Source organism: Cetorhinus maximus, chromosome 6, assembly GCF_964194155.1.
Source record: "Cetorhinus maximus chromosome 6, sCetMax3.hap1.1, whole genome shotgun sequence".
Classification (NCBI taxonomy): Eukaryota; Metazoa; Chordata; class Chondrichthyes; order Lamniformes; family Cetorhinidae; genus Cetorhinus; species Cetorhinus maximus.
In genome coordinates this window covers 89742329-89766164 of record NC_135884.1, presented here as the reverse complement: position 1 = coordinate 89766164, position 23836 = coordinate 89742329, and the positions used below count along the sequence as shown (strand labels likewise).

Genomic DNA, 23836 nt, shown 5'->3' with positions numbered 1-23836 from the left:
GGGAATGAACCTGTCTTTGTGTGCCTTTATGCATAAGTTTGAGGAACAGAGCTTTACTCAGCAAAGTGATTGTTGCTTGCCAATTTTCTCCCAAATCCCCATTTACCCCCCACTTCTCAGGAAGTCCTGTTCTACAGTGCTCTTCAATGTCTTGCTTAAATGATTATGTTTAATATAATTAAGCACCAGGAAGCTATTTGACAGCAGTGTACACCACAATCAAGTGCAAGTTTGCATTTGTGGCACAGCCTGCTAAAGTTATAAACAGCAAGCACCATGACAAGATTTTCCCTTTTCAATTCCAGCTTTATTGTGTCCAGTTGTAGCACCTCTGCTGCCACCCTGAGATCACAGAAGTTTGCAGAACCTGGGATCATACAGGCCTGTGTGGCTCAGCATTTTGCATAAAACAGGAATACTTTTAAGTGTCCAAAATAGTTGAAGTATTCCATTCTATAGCATCAACATCCTCACCTTTAGCACACAATATAAGTAACAGCAGGGCCAATCATTGCAGGGCTGTGTGTGTAAATTACACTTTCCAGGTCTGGAATATGAACTATCCCATGAAAACCCTATTACTGCATGTGTTGAACTGCATTACCATAAGTGCTATTTATTTGTAAAATTAGGGATAAGTGTGTTTACAGAGTACCAAATACTGAATGGGGTATGAGGTCAAGACATGATTAATTCAACATTTGATATAAACAAACTTCTTACTGAGAAGCAGTTTGAAGAAAAAAAGGACAATATCCATTTTGGACAAACCAGAAAATGCATTTTATTTAAATAATTTCATAAAACAAAATATGGTAATAGTGCTTAAAAATATGTAAATCAAACTGTATATTTGAAACTATCTCAAAGGAAAAGCATCACAGCAAGGCCTTTTGCAAAGTCTTACACTTTCACTCATCCCTGAGAGAGTGTTCAGTACAATATGAAAAGGCTCGAAGAGACTGCTCCTTTACAAGTGCACAATAAAGTGTTCCTACCACAATTTACATCAGGTTTGAGTTCAGTAAAAAAAAGTCAAAAATATAAGTAAAGACATACCATTCACATTGCACTTACATTTGAAGGACCCCTCCCCTTCAAAATAGATCTACAAAGCTAATGTAAAGGCGGTATCAGCATCAAGCAGTTGCCATCCCTACCTACCCATAGTCATGTGCAGGGTCTGAAAAACAGGTCAGAATACTGTTCCTTTGAGTATTCACAAAAATAAAATTGGTTAAATTTACCTCAATTCCATATAATTTTGGTTGTACTCAATTTCTAAATGTTGGCCATAGTTAGTCCGATGGAAGAGAGAAAATGTTGGAATTTTATTTGTTTCAAAAAGCAAGATTTTTGGAAAAATGCTGTGCCACTACTTATTTATAACTGCAGTGATTATTTCATGGTAAAGTGTCCAGTCAAACGAAGCAGGGACCACAGTACTCCAAGTGTTTTAGTGTATAATCGGCAGTCATTTAATCTGGATGTCTACATGTTGGAATATTTAGTAGGATTTAAAGGTCAGTACCCCATTATTTGAGATAATACATTTGAGTGAAAATCAAAGTGTGTATTCAAAATATACTAGCTAAAAAAAAAATGGGTGGGGAATAAAAAAAGCAAATTCTGTAATTTGCACGTCTGATTATAGAGATTAAACTGAATGCAAACGTGCAATACTTTATTTAAAATTAATGCTCAAGTTGCCAAGCTGTTACATGATCAGTACCATAGATCCTACATAAAACACCGTACAGCTGGATAAAGCACTTCCAACCGCCCCCAAAGATTCAAAACCATAAGGGCATTTCTGGCAAATCACAGCCAGATTTCCAATGAAACAGATACATCCCTAATGGACAGGATGCTGGCTTTCATGTTTTTCATATGCTACTTACATGTTTAATTTACATGACAAATTATGAGAATGCATGTGGTTGTAGAGGGAGCAGCATGCATGTTTTTAAAGGTAGCGAGTTCTGGGAAGGATGGGTTGAAGTTGCTCAAACCCATTAAAAACAAACCTGGGCTTAATTTCTTAGTGGGAATACTGAAAATTACACACTCTTTGTAACTGGTCATCACAATGCCCCAATCCATACGACTTCATTTCTAGCTAACCAACTGAGTAGAAATCAAAAGCTACTCAATCCACAGCCACGACAAGTGACTTGAAACTGCCTTAGACAGCCAGCTTCTGACAAATACTACTGACATGAACAGTTGGGATGCATCAAATTACAGAAATAACAGTTCAGATAACATGGGTCATTTGAAACAAAGAACGCAAATAAAAATCAGAAACAGAATCAAAACCTTCTTGTTCCAAAAAGGCATGGAAGCTTTGTGCAGAGATGAGACAATTATTGCATATGACCGGCAGAAAAGGAAAAGGAACGGGTGTATGCTGTAGGTATAAAATTGTTCCATGCTTCTTGTACGATGGGAAAACCATGAAGAAACTAAATTGACTACTGAACACCATGGCGCACAACCTGTCAATTTTCAGCACAATTTTGCTGATGGGCCCCAAGGAGCAATGCTGTAGTACCCAATGAGTTTTTGGAACCAGACAGCCTTTCATAATCCACCATAGGCAAACCTGCAGACTGCATACATTCCGCAGTTGAAAAGTTTAAAAGCAGCCTCCAGACACTTACAGCTATTTTTTCTTTTTTTGCAGGTAAAAAGCTGTTTATTGTTTTCACAAAGGCTGTATAAAAAAATAACCGTCCATGCCATTTCCCACCCAAAATACTGTTGAGATCCGGCTCCATTAGTGTAGCCACAGTACATGTGATAGTATAACTCCCCAGCTCAATGGCATGACTTTGCAGAGTGGTTTGGGATGCTGCTCTCCCTGCTCTTGCTGCTGCAAGAACAGAGCCAGACAAGTGATTCAGAAAATATCAAGATTCTAGGTGCCTGATGTTGAATCATCAGAACTAGGAGTCCTGTCGTTGCTGGAGACGTCTTTCGGCTGCAGCTGCCAAGGTTCGACGCCGCAAAGTAAGAGAGTCTGTGTTGAGTGGTGGCTCAGAGGACATGCCTCCATTAGATAAATATTCAGCTTCATTCTGGTTCCTATTTACGTACCGTCTGTGAGAAAATAAATTTACAGACTGTTACAATAAGCAGTAATTTCCATCATCCCTCTCCTCCCATGGATCCCTCTACACGAGTCTTTTCCAGACATGCAGATGGTCAGATTTCTAAACTTGATGTGCTCTTAAACATGATCAGGCAGCCTAGAGGTGGATCACTGAGCACTGTCAGCAGGTATGGCAGCACTCCACTGACCCGACCAAATCAGAACACTAATTTTTTCCCCACTCACTTTCAACAGCATCTGAGGATTGATTCTTTATTAAAAATCTTAATATTGTCCATAAGTGCTAAAAGTCACAGGATATCATATCATGACAAGTTTTGCATCCTAACCAAGTGCACCTATTCACCTTGACATCAAGAAGTGTTGTAATACTTGTATGCAATTGTATATTTTGTTTCAATTCTGTAAGCAAATCAATGCTATTAACTGAAGTGCAATCACTCTCCATTCTCCCCCACTTGTAAATACAACAATGTATTACTAATCGATGTACTGCGTGTTGACATAATGGTGAGATGCAGCTTATTTTAAAGATATCTTATGCAAATTATTCTTCTCCAGACTAATCATTTCCTTGGGAGCAAGAGTGAACAGTATGTAGGTAAAAGATATAGAGTCAGGACATGTCCAACATGTGCAAATTAGTTGCCACATTTCCTACAAAAGTGACTAAACTTCAAGAGTACTCATTGGTTGTAAAGCAGTTTGGAAAGTCCAAAGATCATGAAAGGTGTCATACAAATGCAAGTTCTTTCTTTCTAACATTGAGAAATTAATTACTTGATACCTTTACTGTTTAATGTTATGCAATTGTCTCATTTGAGTTTATAGCAGGCTCTTTAAGACACTCCTTAAAACCTAGCCTTTTAACCAAGTTTTTTGGCAATTAGCCCTAACATCTCCTTCGCTGGCTCCATGTCAAATTAATTGATAATGCTTCTGTGAAGCCTTGAGACAATTTACTACATTAAAGGTATAATATAAATACAAGTTGATGATCAATTCTTTTTTGAATTTATTTTTAATGTGCTATTCATGAATGTTTCTGGGACGGTCTAGGTAGGAATAAGTATTTGCTTTAACAGCCCAGAACTTCAGCCTTTGTGATTTCCTCTTTAGCTGTTGTCACCAGTGAAATAAATCTTTTCTCTCCTTGCAGCAAACAAACTTTGTCCAATACTTGATCGCAAAAAGATTTTACACAGGAAACAGGTGACAAAATTGCTTGTTGCAGAAGATTGGAACACAGGCTGGCTCAGGCCCACAGTGCATGGGTTATGAAGCTGCTGAGCGTCAAGATTAAGAATTAATTTTTTTTTAAAAAACACTTGTTAATTTGTCTAATGTGTCTAATAGCAGGATTAGATGTCCTGTTGCTCACCACAGCATTGCTACAATTCAGTGAGGTTTAGTTTTCATTACTTTTCCAGCCATTTCTTCATTTACTACCACTTGACATAATGCACATGAATTTAAAGGGGCTCTGTTCAGCATTTTAAAAATATGTACCGAACAATCTTGAACAAGAAATAGGAACAATCATTTAATCAAGCTTGTTCCACCGTTCAGAGAGATCATGGATGATCTGTGACTTAACTTCATATACCCCATAACTCTCAATACCCTAGTTTAACAAACATCTATTCATTCAGATTTAAAATTAACTGACCCTGCATCAACTGCCATTTTCAGAAGAGTATTCCAAACATCCATCGCCCTTTGCGAGTGTGACCCACCTTCATTCCTGAAAGGCCTTTCAGACTGTGCTTCCTGGTCCTAGGCTCCCCAATCAGCAGAAATAGTTTCTCTATTGACCCTATCCGTTCTACTTTATCTTGAAAACTTTGATAAAAATCACTTAAAATTCCAAAATTGCCATGCTATTTTATGACGCTCGGAGTCCAGGTATCAGTTTGGTAAATCTATGCTGCATTGCCTCCAAAGCCAATATATCCTCCCTGAGGTATCTTTCCATCCTCATCTTTCTCAACCTGTCTGCAGCCTTTGACATGGGTTGGCTACACTATTTTCCTCCAATGCCTCTCCACTGTTGTCCAGCTGGGTGACACTGCTCTCATCTGGTTCCATTCTTACCTACCTAATTTTAATCACCAGAATAATTTGTAATGGCTTCTCCTCCTGCTCCCTTTACATCTGGTAGCCCCCAAAGATCTATATTTGGCCACCCCTGTTTCTCATTTATAGGTTGACTGTCGGCACCATTATCCAAAGGCACAGCCTTATTCACATGTACCCCACCATCACCTCCTCTCTAAACTTGTCCACTGTAGCTAAATTATCAGATTCCTTATCCGGCATTCAGTACTGGATGAGCAGAAATTTCCTCCAATTAAATTGGTGAAGACCAAAGTAATTGTTTTCGGTCCCCGCATTACCGACTCCATCCAACTCCGTAGCCACAATCTGAGATTAAGTCAGTCTGTTTGCAACCTTGGTGTCACATTTGATCCTCAGTTGAGCTTCCAACCTTATATCTGTGCCATCATTAAGACCACCTATTGCCACCTCCGTAATATCACACCCAACTTCACCCTTGTCTCAGCTTAACTGCTGCTGAAATCATTTATGCCTTCATTGCCTCTAGATTTGACTATTCCAATGCGCTCCTGTGTGGTCTCCCACATTTTACCCTCTGTAAACGTGAGGTCACCCAAAACTCTGCTGCCCATGTCTTAACTTGCACCAACTCCCATTCCTCTATCACCCCCTATATTGACTCCTGGTCAAGCAACATCTTGATTTTAAAATTCTCATCCTTGTTTTCAATCATTCCATGCTCGCCCCTCCCTATCTCTGTAACCTCCTCCAGCCCACCAACCAAGGTATCAGCGTCAGCTAATTCTGGCCTCTTGTGAATCCCCAATTTTAATTGCTCCACTATTGGTGGCCAGGCCTTCAGTTGCCTCGATCCCAAGCTCTGCAATACCCTCCCTACACGTCTCCACCTCTTGACTTTGCTTTCCTCCTTCTAAGACACTCCTTAAAACCTACATCTTTGACCAACCTTTGGTCATTTGACCTAATATCTTCTTACATGGCTAGTGCTGTACTTTATAATGTTCCTGTGAAGCACCTTGGAACATTTCATAACATTAATTGCATTATATAAATATAACTTGCTGCTTGAGCCCCAAGCTGAACATAGTACTCCAGGTGTGGCCTAACTTTGTATAGACATAACAAATCATCTACCCTCTGGCATGCTACTCCTTTCAATCTAAAGGCCAGCATTTTATTAATTAGCCTTTTTGATTATTTTCTGTACCTGTCCGTGATACTTAATGATCTGTGTACATGGGTCCCCAAAGCTCTTTGGACCTCTATTGTTTTCGCCATGTGCAAAGTATGTTTATTTACCCTTTTTAGGTCCAAAATTGGATGATCTGACAACCTGGTTGCATTGAAATCCACATGTCTCATTTGCCCTTTCACTTAACCTATTAGTATCCCTGCAAAATTTTATGCTTCTATAAACATTGTTTACAATACCAGATAACTATGTAATCTGCAAAGTTGGATATGTTTTCTTTCTATTCTATCATTTAAGTCATTAATAAATATGGTAAATAGTTGAGCAGATCCCTGGAGGACGCACTAATTTCATCCTGCCAGTTAAAGTACTGCCCGTCACCCGATTCTGTTGCCTGTCTCACAATCATTTTCATAACTAGGTTAATAATTTGCTTTCAATTCCATGAGCTTCAAGCTTAGCTAACAGTCTCTTATGAGACACCATATTAAATGCCTTCTGAAAATCCAAGTAACATCCAAACTCTTCACTGCTTTAGTCACCTGCTCAAAAAATTCAATCAGGTTTGTCAGGCATGACCTATTTACAAATCCAAGCTGGCTCTCAAAACAGCTAAAAACATTCACGGTGTTCAGTCATACACTCTCACCTTTTGTTAAGACAACAATGTAATCATATCAATTAAACATAACATTAGGACCCAAAATAACAGATTAACATTTTCAAATGAGATTAGTTTTTTTCCAAAATTGCTCAACAATCCGATACATGTTGGACAAGTATCCAGGTATTCCCCATAATGACCGAATGTCCTACTGGTTATCAATCAGGCCCTAAACACAAATTTCTCCCACCCCTTAATAGCCCCCTACCTCCGAGCTTGAAGCAGTAGTTCCTCTTTACGCTGCATTAACATTCGTTGTCTCTCATCAGCCGACTTTGAGAAGCGACTTCCCCGTGCCTCGAAGTCTTCAGTTGGAACATCAATTTGTGGAAATTCAGCGCCAGTTTCAAATGTCTCTTCCACACTTTGGCTAAGTTCAAGGGCTGGATGCTCAGTCTGAGGATGTAAAGAAGACACTGCCACATTAACCATGTACAGTGACATTCAAGCTGATTCATAGTAAAACTATAATTATGAAAAGTGCAGATAAATGAATGAACACTTTGTTGGAAAGCTCAAATCTGCAGAAGCCACTAACATGCAAAGTGTTACTGTAACTGCAGTTTTAACTTTTATTTCATCTGAATGCATTGTCAATGACTTGAGTAGGTGAAAAATGGTAGGCTTTGCCTTGCACTATGTGACAACTTCGCAAATTTGAATCAGCTATTACGCTAGATGCAGGACCAGGGATCTTCCTCTATTATGGAGGCCTGAACATTAAGAAAAGTCAATCGAAATTAAAAGGAATGAGTTAATCAGACTGACAAAGTGTGTCAATTATTTGTCTTCATATTGTTAGCCTTTGTTTGTTAAGTAGGGAAGCATGATTTAATTTTAAAGTAGTGACAACTTAACTTTTGAACTGAGACTGACCCTAATGGACCGGTAGGTTTCAATTTGAAATAACCACAAACTTAGTGAGAGAAGGTAATTAAAACATGCTGGTACATTATGCTTCCTAAGCTTCAGGGAATCTGTAAACAATTACATGGATACAAGGTCAAAAAATTAGTCCTGCAACAGGAAAACATCTGTTTAAATTTTATTTAAGGTTGCAATAGAACATGGGAATTAGCTGTTGCTGAACAGTAAAGGATCAAAGGCACACTGATAATTAAAGATTTCACTTAGCCCATCAGCAATTATGTGCAACAAGGGTGGTATTTTTGTTGACAGCCAAATAGAGGAGTTACACTGATCTCATTCGCTCAACAAAAACAGAGCTCGTTACTAAGAAAACTGGTTTAATACCTCAAGTTATTGATATGGTACAGGTCCTTATAGAGAATATTCCTAAGAATGTGGAAAGCAAGATGTTTGATGTGAGTGAAAATATAAATCAATAGAGGTATTGTTAAAATTATCCATTAGTCACTACTCTTCAGTCTAAAGTTGTGATGCTATCTCATGTGAACATGGATGTGATCAGGTCACAAAGGATTACAAAATATTTACAGCACAGGAACAGACAAAGTGGCCCACTAGGTCCATTCTCTTCTTTATGCTCCACAGAAGCCTTCTCCCACTGTTCTTCATCTAACCCCATTATATATCCTTCTATTCCTTTTACCCTCATGTGTTTATCTAGCTTCCCCTTAAAGGCATTCATGCTATGCGCCTCAATTAATCCTTGTGATAGAGGGTTCCAGATTCTAGGTACACTCTGAATGAAGCAAGTTTTCTCAATTTCTCCACTGAATGTATCAGTCACTGCCTTAATATTTATGGCTCCAGGTCTGGTCTCAATTATATTGAACTACTCTATTGAGTTATCAGAGTCTTCTTCTGGAAACAAGCCCAAGCCTGTTCAAATCTTTCCCAATAGGTATAACCTCTCGGTTCTGATATAATTCTAGTATACATCTTCTCTGCACCTTCTGCAGTGCCTCGCTGTGCTTTTTATGAAATGGAGACAAAAATGGTTTGCAGTACTTCAATTATAGTCTAGCCAAGGTTCTATGCAAGTTTAACAACTTCTCTGCCTCTAAAAATGAAACCTGATGCTTTGATTTTTTTTAAAATTGCCTTATTAACTTGTGCACCTACTTTAGTGATTTGTGTATCAATCCCCAGATTCCTGTTATTCAACCCCATTTAGACATTTATTTTCTGAGTGAGACACCTCATTCTTATCAAAATGTAGTAGCTCACACTTAACTATATTGAATGGCAACTGCACACCCATTCTGCATGCTTACTAAAGTCTTGCTGCATTTTGTTACGCACTCCACCGTATTAACCAAATCCCCACAAATGTCATCCGCAAATTTTGCAATTGTACTCCAAAACCTTTCTGTAACTAGTGGGCAGTAGGTCCAGCACCAACCCTATTGAGCTTTCCACCATTTGCTAATCTGGTTAAACTACCATTAACCTCAATATGGTTTGTGTTTTTGGGCAACCTTGCTAACCATTATTCCAACTCCACATTTTCTGATCCTATTCATTAATCTACTATGTGATACTTTATAAAGACTTCTTCGGAAATCCAAATACATTTACATCTACTAAATTATCCTCAATTATCAAATAATTCACATATAAATTTGCTATTTCTTCCCTAACTTCCTTTAATACGTGCAAATACAATCCACCCAGGCTGGGATTTTACCTTCCGAGTTTGAATAGTTCATCAATTATGCTCTCATCTTACATGTTTTTTGTTTACATTTTCTTCTAATGTCACATGCACCATGTTAGTCTCCTCAATTAAATAATTAGTTAATATTTTGTCATGAGCTTAACACGTGTATCGCTTTATGCTATCCTGATTTTTCTATTGTTACTTGCATCTTTAAAATACCTTACTAATTATATTCCGTGATAATTTAATTTCATACTTTTTCTTGACCTTGCTAATGGTTTTATTGACAGCTTTCCTAACCTGTTTATATTCCCTTTTATCATCTCTTTTGTTGTCTATGTACTTTGTGTATGCCTTTTACTTTAGTTTCAATTTTACCCTCATTTTTTATAATCATCCATAGTCTGTCAATACTGTCTAGTTTGCCCTTGTTTTTTTTAAATTACTTGTCAAATGTATTGATCAACACTAAATATTTCCCACTGTTTTATTCTTGTCAGCAAATTCTCCCTCATTCTATTCTCATCCTGTAGAATCAGCTTTTTCCCCCAATTTATTACTTTGGTCTTTGTCTTACTTATGCATTTTCAATCTTTAATTTAAACCCTATAATGTTGTGGTTGCTACTGCTAGATGCTCTTCTACAATTAGTTCAATGATCTGTTCTGGTTCATTTCTCATATCTAGATCCAGCAATGTTCTAACTCTAGATAAGAAACGAGTACTGCACAAAACTCCAACCCTGTAACGTTTTTGCTACTTTCTGCCAGTTTTTTTATGGATAGTTAAAATGGTCCAGGATTATTCTATGCCCTTTATTTATTTCGTAAGGTCAATGGACTAGTAATCTAGAGACCCAGGCTAATGCTCTGAGGACACGGATTCAAATCCTACCAAGGGATCTTGTTGACAAAATGTCAACAGCATCTTGTGGAATTTACATTCAGTTAATAAAAAAGAATCTAGAATTAAAAGCCGGTCCCTATAATAGTGGCCATGAAACCACTGCAATTGGTGTAAAAACCCCATCTGGTTCACTAATGCCCTTTAGGGAAGCAAATCTGCCATCCTTACCTGGTCTGGCCTACATGCAACTCCAGACTCTCAGCAATATGGCTGACTTTTAAATGCTCTCCGAAATTATCTCGCAAGCCACTCAGTTGTATCAAACCGCTACAAAGTCAAAAATGCATGAAACCAGACTTGGCATTGACGAGGTACCAAAAACAACAATGACACACCCAGCCCTGTCGACCCTGCAAAGTCCTCCTTACTAATGCCTGGGTACTTGTGTCAAAAATGGAAGAGCAATCCAACAGAATAGTCAAGCAACAACCTGATATAGGCATACTCTCAAAATCATACCTTACAGACAATGTCCCAGTCCCACCAACAGAACAAATCCACTAGAGATGGCAGCACAGTAGTATAGTCAGGAGGGAGTTGCCCTGGGAGTCCTCAACAATGACTCCTGACCGCATGGAGGCTCATGGCATCAGGTCAAACACGGGCAAGGAAACCTCCTGCTGATTAAAACCGACCACCCTCCCTCAGCTGATAAATCAGTACTCCACCATGTTGAACACCAAATAGAAGCAGCACCGAGGATGGCAGGGTACCGAATGCACTCTGGGTGGGGGACTTCAATGTCCATCACCAAAAGTGGCTCAGTAGCATCACTACTGACTGACCTGGCCAAGTCCTGAAAGACATAGCTGCTAGACTGGGTCTGCAGCAGGTGGTGAGGGAATCAGCAGGTGAGAAAAAACATACCTGACCTCATCTTCACCAACCTATCTGTTGCAGATGCATCTGTCCATGACAGTACCAGTAGGGGTGACCAGTACACAATCCTTATGGAGAAGTAGTCCTGTCTTCACATTGAGGATACCCTCCATTCTGTCTTGCAGCATTACCACTATGCTAAATGGGATAGATTAACAGGTCTGGCAAGTCAAACTGGGGCATCCATGAGGCACTTTGGGCCATCAGCAGAATTGTATTCAACCACAATCTGTAACCTCATGGCCTGGCATATACTCCACTCTATCATTACCATCAAACTGGGGGAGGTGGGGGAGAACAACCCTGGTTCAAAGAAGAGTGGAAGGCATGCCAGGAGTAGTACCAGGCATACCTAAAGACGAGGTGTCAATCTGGTGAAGCTACAACACAGGGCTACTTGCATGGCAAACAGTAGAAGCAGCATGCGATAGACAAAGCCGAGTGATGTTAGAATCATCTCTCTCAAGATTGAATTTGTCTTTTACAAAATGGAGGGACATGGTATGATCTGGGCATTTAAAAAAAAATCTCAGGTTAGCATCCAAAAGGTCATAAGTTCACCTTGGAACTGTCAGGGAGCAGGCCTCTTCCAAGAAACCACCTGTCCTTTATGGTACTTGAGGAAGATCTGGTTATTTGTTTTGAACTGCAATCACTAATTGATGGAGAAAAAAAAACTGAAAAAGGTTGGCAACTTACTGGAAATCACATTGGAGAGAGGAAAAAAACTTGAGCCTGCTTGTTTTGAATGTAGTCTTGTTGGGGTACAAGCTGATGAAGGAAGGCTACCCTAGCTGGCTCGCTCTCTCTACCTTGCCTAAAATTGTGTGTAGCTATGAACCGGTATCCAGAGAGCCCTCATCTGAGTGTAACTAGTCTGAATTTGGACCTGCAAAGCTGGGACCAGCTGGTGAAAACTTCCAGACATCCACCAGGACCAGCAGCCCATCTTCACACGAGGGAACTCCAGGTCGACAGCGTTGAGATCCTGTGGACTTTATCCTTTATTTTATAATGCCCAACCTCCAAAGCCTATCTGCAGAGAGACTCTGTCCTTTGTTTGGCTGTGTGTGTTGTTGTGTGCACACACGCTGGTGGAATTCTTTAGGAAGAGATAGATAGTTAAACATTTAAATTAAATTAATGGGACGCTTGCAGAGTAGTGGAGCTTGATAATTCACGCACTCCTCCCATCCCGGTTATAATATAAATTGGGAGCACTTGCAGGATTTGAAACGCGGACCATCAATTAAAGTGATTGGACGCGGAATAATAATTGGTAAGGGTTAAAAGGATGGAGACCTGGTTGCTTATATATTGGTAAACTAAAATGGTGGCTGAAGTTGCTAAGACTTTTCAACAGATAGAAAATGTAACCCTGACTGGTTTACAAAAAGTAACTAAGACTCAGCTAACTGAATTGGTAAATAAGTTGGAGTTAGAATTACTCGTAGGGGCAAGGAAAGCAGACATAGTTAAAGTAAAAGTACGGCATTTGAAATTGGAAGAGATACCAGACAGACCACGTACTTCAGGGGGTGAGTCAATTGAATTGACGAAGATTCAGTTGCAAATGAAAAAACTTGAATTAGTGGCAAACAAGAAAGAAAAAGAAAGAATTGGAACTGTAAAGGCTACAGGCAAAAGAAAGAGGAAGGGAAGGAAAAAAAAAAGAGTATTTAGGAAACTGGAACTGGAATTTCAGGCAAGGGAGAAGAGTAAAGAAAGAGAGGCAAAGGAGAGAGAGGAACAAGAAAGGGAATACCAGCTTAGAAGGCTGGACTTTAAAAAAAAAAAGAAAGGCCTCAGATGCTGAAGGTTCTGATGATGAAAAAACCTCCAACCCAAAGCCCAGTGTGGAGATGTTTAAATTTGTGCAAGCACCACCCGCCCCACCCCCAAAGTTTGAGGGAAGGGATGTAGAGGCATTCTTTATTTTGTTTGAAAAGGTGGCTAAGCAAACGAAATGGCCAAAAGAAATCTGGATATTGTTCTGACAGATTAGCTTGGTGGGTACAGCTCATGAGTTTTATGCATCACTGTCAGAAGAGGTTTCTGAGGATTAGAATGCAGTAAAAAAAAAGGCTATTCCACACGCATACGAGTTAGTCCCCAAGGCATACTCCAGGTCGACAGCGAAATTTCGGAATATAGGGAAACAACCTGGACAGACCTATATTGAATTTGAGAGGGTAAAGCAGAGTAATTTTGACCGTTGGATACAGGCAACATATAAAGCTCTTAGGGAAATAATTTTCTTGAAAGGGCTTTAAAATTCACTTTCTCCAATAGTTAGAACCCATGAAGACCACAAGGTAGCAAAAGCTAAGCAGGCAGCCACAATGGCAGACGATTATCAGCTGGTCCATAAATCCAAACCCTTTTTCTGTTACCCCCACAAACCTGAGAAGGACAGGCGGTGAGGAGGTGAAAAGAAGGCAAATAAAGGGAAAAGAAGGGACAGTTGGAAATACCCCAGAAACAACTCCTCAGGCAAAAAAGGAAGGTGCGAGGGTGGAAGTGATATTCGAAGGCCTAAGTGTTTCCATTGTAACAAGGTGGGATTATGTTCGTGCAGAGTGCTGGTGGTTGTGCGGGAAATCCATGGGACTTATTGAGCTACATAAGGGTGACTCAGGAAAAGGAACCCTGACTGAAAATACAACAGATCAAGTTGTAGTGTTAACCGCAACTGTGAAACAGAGTGTGAATACTGCTGAGAGTTCAGGAGAGGTGAACAAGATACATGAGAGTTATAAAGCATTTTTGTCGAGGGGGAAACTAACCCCTTATCCCTCAAATGAGACAGCTAAACCTATAATCATACTGAGATACACAGGGAGCCACCCAAATACTTTTGCTGGGGAAAGGCATAACTTTTCCACCAGAGAGCGCATTAAAAGCCAAAGTTTTAGTCAATGGTTTTGGTGGGGAGCATATACCCATATCTTTTTACTGGGTGCACCTGGAGTGTGACCTAATGTCTGGGGCAGTGATGATAGGGGTTGTTCAAAAGTTATGTGTAAATGGAGTTAATTTATTCCGGGGAAATGATTGACCTGGAGCGAAGGTGGTAGCTTCTCCCACAATTAGAGATAGCCCAAATGAGGTTCAAGAGACAGCAGTTACAGGAAAAGGTTCCAGGGATTTTTCCTGTGTGTGTGATGACCGAAGCAATGGCTAAGCAAAGTCCATCATCGAAGGCCAAAGTGATAACACAGACAGATATTTGGCTGGCTAAAACTTCCTTTAAAGACTTAGATAATCTGAAAGAGATGTTTAACAATTCTTTCCTAATTGAGGTTCAACAAGCTGATCCAGAGTTAAGAAAGATAGCATAATCAGCCCAAACTGTCACTGAAGCTGAGGAAGTTCCAGAATATTATGGTCAAAATGGAATTCTAATGAGGAAGTGGAGGCCTCCTCGCAGACCTGCAGATGAGGAGTGGACGCTTGTTCGTCAGGTAGTGGTACCACCCAAATATTGTAAAGAAATATTACAGGGAGCATGTGAAATTCCGAAGGCTAGACATGCGGGGATACAGAAAACTCAAGCATAGATAAATCTGTAGTTTTACTGGCCAGGTCTTCATGAGATGTGTGCAGCTTTGTAAAACATACTATACATGCCAGATGGTAGGAAAGCCACAACATGAAATCAAACCGGCACCCTTAATTCCCATACGAGTTTTTGAGGAACCATTCAGTGGGGTAGACTGTGTGGGACCATTACAAAAACAAGAGCTGGACACTAGTATATCCTTACTATTATGGGTATGACAAATTGATTTCCAGAGGCTATCCTTTTAAGGATAATTACAGCTAAAGTACTGGTAGAGAAGTTAACCCATTTTTTAAAAACTCTATATGGATTACTGATAGAGATCCAGTCGGATCAAAGTTCCAACTTTAGAGAGTTACCATCAAACTCTCAAAACAATGATCAAAGCATACTGTCATGAATATCCCCATGATTGGGACAAAGGGCCAAATGAGTCTACTGGTTTTAGCCCTTTTGGCTTAATTTACAGAAATTAGATAAGAGGCCCTCTGAAATTAATCAAAGAGAAGTTTTTAGGAGAGAAGGACAAATCCTCTATGTTAGATTATGTACCCATGTTCCAGGAAGGCCTCATGGGAGCCTTCAAAGTGGCTCAAAAACATGTTAAAATTTCTCAAACAAAGATGAAAGAACAGGCAGATAAGCAAGCTATGACCGGAACATTACAACCAGGGAATGAAGTGTTAGCATTATCGCCATTACAGGGGGAACCTCTGAAAACATGGTTCAGAGGCCCATACAAGATAATTAAGAGGGTTAGTAAAGTAAATTATTTCTTAAATACCCCAGATCACAGGAAAAAGAATCAACTGTCATATCAATGTTAAAACGATACCATTGTAGGGAAGCAGATAGGAAAGAGCAGGTATGTCAGGCCGTAAGGTGATAGTGGAGGATGAAAGAGACAGTGAAAGTGAGGTAGAGGGAGACTTCGACAGTTCACAAATTGAACCTCCTACTATCTGGTTAGCTAACACTGAAATATTAGGACAGTTAGATGCCATATTTTCATATTTAGGAGGTAGGACAACGAGAGGATCTTGTGAGGTTACTTATAGAATTTAAAGGAATCTGAAGGGACAAACCAGGGTCTACAACGTCAGCCACATGATGTGGATGTGGGGATCTCTTGAGCATTCCAAATTTTAATTATTCCACCATTTGTAGCCATGCCTTTAGCAGTCTAAACCTCAGCTCTGGAATTCCCTCCCTAAACCTCTCTGCCCTCCTTTTAGATGTACCTTAAAACCTTCCTTTGAACAGGCTTTAGGCCATTGACCCTTATATTGTCTCATGCAGCCTCGTGTCAAATTTTGATCTTGATCTTATCATTCCTGTGTACTTTGAGATGCTTTATTACGTTAAGAATGCTATATAAATACAACCTGTTACTATTATTATGCATAAAAACCATACTTTAACACACATGCATTCCACTAATGAATCACAGCACAATTGTTTCAATGCTGGAATCATTTGTCCCTCAACAAAAGACAGCATAAGAATTAACAGGGGAGGACCATCCACAAGGTGACACTTTTGAAAGAATGACATTGTATTTTTTGGCATCTTAATTCAGACTTGCATGAATTAAGGTTTATAAATCAACATTTAATGGGAAGTAAATATTTAGCATTTCATATAAAAGAGCATTTATCTGAACTCAGTCTCACTGAGCCTTAAATTTTCCACAAATTAAAGCAGGGTGTTTTGAAAAAGAAAAGCTAAAACATGAATAAGTGTAGAAATTCAGGATTTATTTTTGGAAGGCCTTAGACAGTTGACAAGCAAAAGAGTTGCAACACAGGATGCCTTCTATTCATATTTGCCATGTCAAGTTTCAAAGGGTAAAATTACTAAAACCTGAAGGAACTACATTTTTAATTACTTGATTACAGCTTTGGTTAAACAGGCCGTGTCAGTGCCAATAAAGGCAGGTCTCAATGAGTGTCCAATTTCAGAAAATGGTTCTATTTAACAACAGTCTATTACATGTAAGAAAGCTCCACATCCTAAATCTGTTGTAAATTTGTGCTTGGGATACTTAGGCAATGTGCTCAAAGGCAATTGGTTGTAAGTAATTGTGGATCGGTCTTACATTGTGCACAGTCGTTAAAAGCTTATGGTTTGACTTCCTGTACAAGGATAATGTCATTTTCAAGGTGATATGATGTATCATGTGAGCTGCAGATAGCTGATGAAAATTCTCCATACATAGCAAATACCAATTTTAATATCTTTTGTCACCTTAAATTTAGTTGATCAGAGTTTAGTTTGGACAATGCTTAACGCAATACAATTGTGCAAGATCAAGAAAAGAACTGCGCAGGCAAATAAAGATTTCTTGTAAACACATAACTGGATTATCCTCCCAGCTGGTGAATACCAACAGAACATCAACTAAAAGGAGAGAAATGTTTGAGATAAAAGATGTGGCTGGAAAAAGTTAAGACATTGCTTTACAATGGGCTCTTTGGTGCTAGTGGGCTGCTGAAGCTTGGCAATAGTGAACAGGCACTAATGAAGACCCTGAACAATTTAGGAAAGTTCAATCATGCGCTAAGGGTGCCTGACCACAACTGCTTGCAATTGCAAAAATAAAGTGGAATACTTTTTTTCATATTGGAATACTAAGATAAAAGACTAAGGTCACACAATGCAGGATACCACCAGGCTGAAAATTGTAAAAATGAAAAGGTAATTTAGATAGTGCTGAGTGACACCAAGCTTAGCTTTTATAAGCCTGAGGATTGCAGGAGGGAGAAAAGACAAGAATGGATAGTATTCGATGTCCGGTTTTGACAATGTTTCTCTAATACATGACAAACCCATTTGATGCAAATATAGGAGTTTCAGAGGGTAATTCAATCATTAATATTGTGAAAAGCCAGTCAGTAAGAGCAGATTTTTGAAAAGAATGCATTATATACAATGGGATCTGTCTTGATTTCAGTGCAATGTCAGATGAGGGAGGAAGAACATTGTACAAGGTGGTATATCTGAAATTTTGAAGAAGCACTGATTATTAGAATATCAATTAAAGAAACCAAGACCTCATCCATCAAGAACAGATTTTTATTACATCCTGCCCCATTATGAGAGAGGTGCTTGAAGAGTTTCCTCCTACAGAAGAGCAGTATTCCAAGTCTTGCATAATAAAGGTGTACTACAAAATATGATTTACCTGTTCTTCACTGTTTGACTCGCCTGAATGACCATCATTCTCTTCCACAGCTGGACCATTCAATGCTGGTCTACTTTCTTGGCGCTGTTGAAATGCATTGAAGGGGGCAGGGAGATGAGCAATGGACAACAGAAGTTTAAATTAATATACTATTAAATAAATACATGTAAACAAAAAAGACTAACCTGCTGGGGAAAAGGGACCTGAATTCTTCCTTCCAGTATGTTATCAGTGGTGATTTCTATGGAACGCGTTAGCTGTAGATCCTGGAGGACAAGGTGATATGGAACCTGGGGAAACATCTCTTGGATCTGATGAGCCTGTAGGGAGTAACGATGCAATAATTACACTTGAGAAAGGCTACACATTTCCGTAATTCTGCATTAACCCCTCACCACTGGGAAATAAATCTACCGCACCAAATTAATACCTATGGTGGATATCATCAAGACGGTATTTCCTTGTGCAAACAATTAGACATTCAATTTTCAATTAACAGTGCCAGCAGGAAAGCTGCAAAGTCTGATGTCTGTGGAGAATCAAACAAATGAGAGGCTCAATAAAGACAGAAGTACACCATATTTGACGATCTTCGGATCAATTTATCTTTATCCCATCTCAGTGGTCTTATCACAAATTTGCTCAAGATAAAGCTGCTCAACAGGATACCACAGCAAAGAGTCAGTTAGTTGACAATATCTAGGTCCACAACTTAAACAGATCTCCAAATATTAAACTAAACAAATGTGGACCTTGATGCTCCAACAGCACGGGTTCAACATAAAACATATACCCTAGATTGACTCAATCAGTAGCTCAAAAGCTTAAACAGAGCAAAAGGTTGACTAGAAGACACCATTATGTGTACCGATATCTCACGTGTTAACATTTAGGAAAATAGGCCTTTTTTTAACAACAGTGTAGTTAAAGTCACAATCCTGTGGAACGATCATAATCCTATGGATTTTATTTGATGAGGAAATTGAAAAGGCAGAAAAAACACAATAGTAATCTCCATGCTATAACACACTGCTTAGCTAAGATTGGAAGCAGCAAAAGGCAGAGAGCTTACAGGCTTTTTCCATGTTTTTCTTATTACCCTACGCTGCAAAATATTCATATAGCAATCTGTTCTATGTCACTAAGACACCACAGATGCCAGGCTCATTACTGATTGCTACTTCAGGAAATAAATAATGACATAACATCGTGTATTCTTCAGTTGGACTTACCATAGCGTTTAGCTGAGAATTGTTCACCTGTGCAATGCCAAGGATATTTGTAGTATGCATTACTTCTACTGAGAAACTAGGCAGCCAACTGGCAATCCGAGATCCTGGAATGTATCAACAGCAATAATCAGGCTATCAAATTTATCGGAGCACTTCGAGGATGTAACAAGCAGAGTGGATTAAAGGGGAACCAGTAGATGGAGTGTATTTGGGTTTCCAAAAGACATTTGATAAGATGCCACATAAAAGTTACCGCACAACAGCTTATGATGTTGGGGGAATAATATATTAGTATGGAGAGAGGGTTGGCTAACAAACAGAAAACAGTCGCAATAAATGGGTCATTTTTAGGTTGCCAAAATGCAACTAGTTGGGTGCCGCAGGAATCAGTGTTGGGGCCTCCAACTATTTACAATCTATATTCATGAGTATTGCTGAAAAAAAGACATTTTTTGTCAAAGCTTTTCGTCTTGCACTCATCAGGACAATTCACCAGAATACCAATGTAAGGGAAACAACAAATTTATAATGTCTCAGAAGAGAGTGCCAATTGGTTGGCAAGTGGACTCTGATTGGTAGAGTTGTTGCCATGGAGAATGCACCAGTTGGTGAAGGACAGTTAGCTGGCGAGCATTTTTCAAATTCAAAGTTTAAAATTTTGAACAATGTCTCCTTTCTCAGCAATACTTAAGTTCTGTATTACCAAACAACTATCTATATCAATAACTCGGAAAAAGGTAGAGATTGTATTGTAGCCACATTTGCTGATGATACTAAGATAGTTAAGAAAGCAAGTTGTGGGGTGGATACAAAAAGTCTGCAAAGGGATGTGGATAGGTTAAGTGAGTGGGCAAAAAATTGGCAGATGGAGTATAATGTGGGAAAATGTGAGATCACTTTGGTGGGGAGAATAGAAAAGCAGGTTATTTAAATGGAGAGGCACCGCAGAATACTGCAGTATAAGAGATCTGGGTGTCCTTGTACATGAATCAAAAAAAGTTAGAATGCAGATACAGCAAGTAATTAGGAAGGCAAGTAGAATGTTGGCCTTTAATGCAAGGGAGATGGAGTATAAAGATAGGGAAGTCTTGCTACAACTGTACAGGGCATTGGTGGGACCTCACCTGGTGTACCGTGTACTGTTTCAGTCCCCTTACGTAAGGGCAGATATACTTGCATCCTAAGCAGTTCAGAGAAGGATCACGAGACTGATTCCTGGCATGAAGGGGTTGTTTTGAGGAAAGGTTGAGTAGATTGGGCCTAATCTCATTAGAGCTTAGAAGAATGAGAGGCAATCTTATTGAAACTTAAGATTCTGAGTGGGCTTGACAGAGTAAATGCTGGGAGGATGTTTCTTCTTGTGGGGGAATCTAGAACTAGGAAGCACAGTTTAAAAATTAGGGATCTCCCATCTAAGACAAAGGAGGAGGAATTTCTTCTCTCAGAGTCATTAGTCTTTTGAATTCTCTTCGATAGATAGCAGTGGATGCTATGTTGTTGAATATATTCAAGGCTGAGTTAGACAGACTTTTGATCTACAAGGGAGTCAAAGGTTATTGGGGGCAGGCAGGAAAAGTGGATTTAAGGCCACAATCAGATCAGCCATGATCTTCTCAAATGTTGGAGCAGGCTTGATGGGCCAATTGGCTTACTCCTGCTTCTATTTCGTATGATCTCATTCAGTTTTATGCTATAGTTATTTTTATAAGATTGTGGAGTGTTTGCATCACACACAAGAGATAGGCAGGAAGTAATTAACAGGTTACTGTGATACAAATCAAGCCGGGGTCCTGAGAGTGACTGACAAGCTAACAGCATTTTCCAATATAGTGCCTGGATGCATGGCGATTTTTAAAAAATATTTGTTCATGGGACATGCACATCGCTGAGAAAGCCAGCATTAATTGCCCACCCTAATTGCTCTCAAGGTGGTAGTGAGCTTCATTCTTGAACCACTGCAGTTCATGTGGTGTACATACGCTCACGGGGCTGCTAGGAAGGGAATTCCAGGGTTCTGACCCAGGGACAGTGATAGAATGGTGATATGGTTCAAAGTCAGGATGGTCTGTAACTGTACCCTTGTTCTTCTAGGTGGTCAAGGTTGCAGGTTTGGAAGGTGCTGTCAAAGAAGTCTTAATAAATTGCTGCAATGCATTTTGTAGATGTTACACACCTCTGTCACTGTGTGCTGATGGTGGAGGGAGTGAATGTGGTGGATGGGACGCCAATCAAGTTGGCTGTTTTGCCTTGGATGGTATTGAGTTTCTTGAATATTTATTTAGTTGCACTCATCCAGGCAAGTGGAGAGTCCTCCATCCTGATTTGTGCCTTGTAGATGGTGGACAGGCTTTGGGGAGTCAGGAGGATAGTTACTCACTGCAGAATTCCTAGCCTCTGAACTGTTCGTGCAGTCACTATTTATATGGCTGGTCTAATTAAGTTTTGAATATGTATAAACAAAATGCACGGTGAAGGAGACATACTTCACTTATGTACCAACCCCGTTCTACTGCCAACTGTGACATCTTTAAAAACATTTGACCCAATCACAATTTACCTTAAGCAATCCCCTTCATAGGTTAAACATGGCTCCCAAGCCAAGTTATGCACGTACAATATTGCGTATAATTTTGTTGAGTCCTATGCAAACAACATAAGTGGGAATCAGAGTGCTTAATTCAGCTTGTATCTACTCTTGGGAAAATAAATGTGTTAAGCACCTGCAGATCATATTCTTGCTCAGTATTAGCAAGGTGAGGAGATTGAGGCACTCACTCATTTCCAGGGCTCTGCCCATGTTTCAGGTTAATTAGCAATTCCAATAGCGTAGACAGTCTCATCCACTCATTTAACTTGGAACAGCACCCAGCTTTCCCTTCACATCTTTAATTTCTAATGTGCGACAAATTCTTTAAAGCCTGTTCCAGTTCTTTCCCTCTAACATGGTCAATGTCCCCGTCCACCAGCAATTAATACCAAAATATATATTGCATCTCCTTTAGGATTCATTTCCTGTACTTAAGTTTTTTTTTGATGAATGAAACGTTACTTCTGTTGCTCCAATCTCCTAAATTACTATGTGGTAACTAATAATTCGGCAGCTCTTGGAGGATTAAAAAATGTATACAAGATTATTGGAAGTGCTTATTAAACATGAGCAGTTTACCATCAAAATGGAAGAAATGGTTGTGATGGTTAAGATGTGGCCTGCCCTCCACAACTGGTACAGGCCCGATATTCTCATCAAGGTTGTCTCGCTGTCGAGGCTCGCCAGCATGGTTGTCTTCATTAATATTGAGCGACATTCTGCAGGTGGGACAAGAGGTATCCTGCTCAAGCCAGGAACGCAGACAGGAGCTAGTGATGTAACCACAGATGAACAGTCACAGTTGGTACTTAAAAACCTTACAAAGAGTATACAATACACCCACCTTAAATACGAAGTTACTTGATGGGTCCTGAGGCATTGCTAATATCAAATTGACAAAGATGGAATATAATCTGTGGTAAATTCATGGAGATGTAGACCACATTAATGCACAATGATACATTTGTAAATAGCAAAATAGGTGCTCTCTTTTAAAAAAGAAAAAGTTAAGAGCAAAAGGGCATTTAGCTTATTAGACTCATTATTCCTCTAGTGCTCTTACTAATCTGGCATCCATCCATGTACTGAACCCCCTACCATGTCTGCTTCCATTGTCTTGAAGTTAGTCCAAGAGTTAATACTCTTGGAACAATGCTTTTTCCCTAAAACTTGAAATTTATGCCCTGTAGTCCTCTTAATCTTTCCAGAAAGAAACACTCACTCACTTATCTATATCTTGTATAACTTAATTAGGTCATTACTTAACCAACTCTCTGGCCTGCAGAGTTTAAGCTTCTGTAATCCTTTGTCAAAGCTCATTCTCTTTTAAATTGTGGATTGCTCATGTTACTCTCTTCTGTATTCTCTCAGGGAAAGGGTAGTAACTTGCGTTTATACAGCAATTTATCAGGTGTCTCAGTGCTTGAAATGCAATTGATTACTTTGAAATAGAATCATTGTTATTTGGATAAAAGTGGCAATCATTTTGACACAAAAGCCCAACGTCAGTAGAAATCTACGTTCGTTAATTTAGTCTCTTCCTCATTATCCCAACAAGTACCTCCATTACATTGATTTTAGACATAATACAATAATTGGATACAGGTCAACAATTTCCTCGTTGAATACAGTTAAGTGATTCTATTTTAACTTCATCTTTAATTACTCTGCCAATCCCGACCATTACAGTTTAAATCTGCTCCCTAACCATCATTTCATTGTTTTCATATTAAAAACAATTCTACTGTTTTATTTGCAAGACCCAAGTCCAAATAAGATTCTGCAGCAAGATTTAAGGTATTATCCTAAGCAGTCGCCTTGTACTACATCTACTAATTCTGATTCAGGT

At 39.3% G+C, this 23836-nt stretch overlaps 1 protein-coding gene across 2 annotated transcripts in view; it reads right to left on the bottom strand.

Moving 5' to 3' along the window:
• Window positions 1-757: 757 nt before the first annotated feature.
• Window positions 758-23836, bottom strand: part of amfra (autocrine motility factor receptor a) — a 66969-nt gene continuing 43890 nt past the window's right edge. Inside the window, exons 9-14 of one of the 2 annotated variants that reach the window (XM_078544003.1) lie at window positions 22567-22757; window positions 19401-19504; window positions 18354-18488; window positions 18169-18252; window positions 7259-7446; window positions 758-3102 (exon numbers count right to left, since the gene is read on the bottom strand). In XM_078544003.1, coding sequence (XP_078400129.1) covers window positions 2949-3102; window positions 7259-7446; window positions 18169-18252; window positions 18354-18488; window positions 19401-19504; window positions 22567-22757 — 856 coding nt within the window. In that variant the 3' untranslated portion in view covers window positions 758-2948. The remainder of the gene's footprint in view (window positions 3103-7258; window positions 7447-18168; window positions 18253-18353; window positions 18489-19400; window positions 19505-22566; window positions 22758-23836) is intronic. The other variant, XM_078544004.1, reaches the window with a different exon arrangement.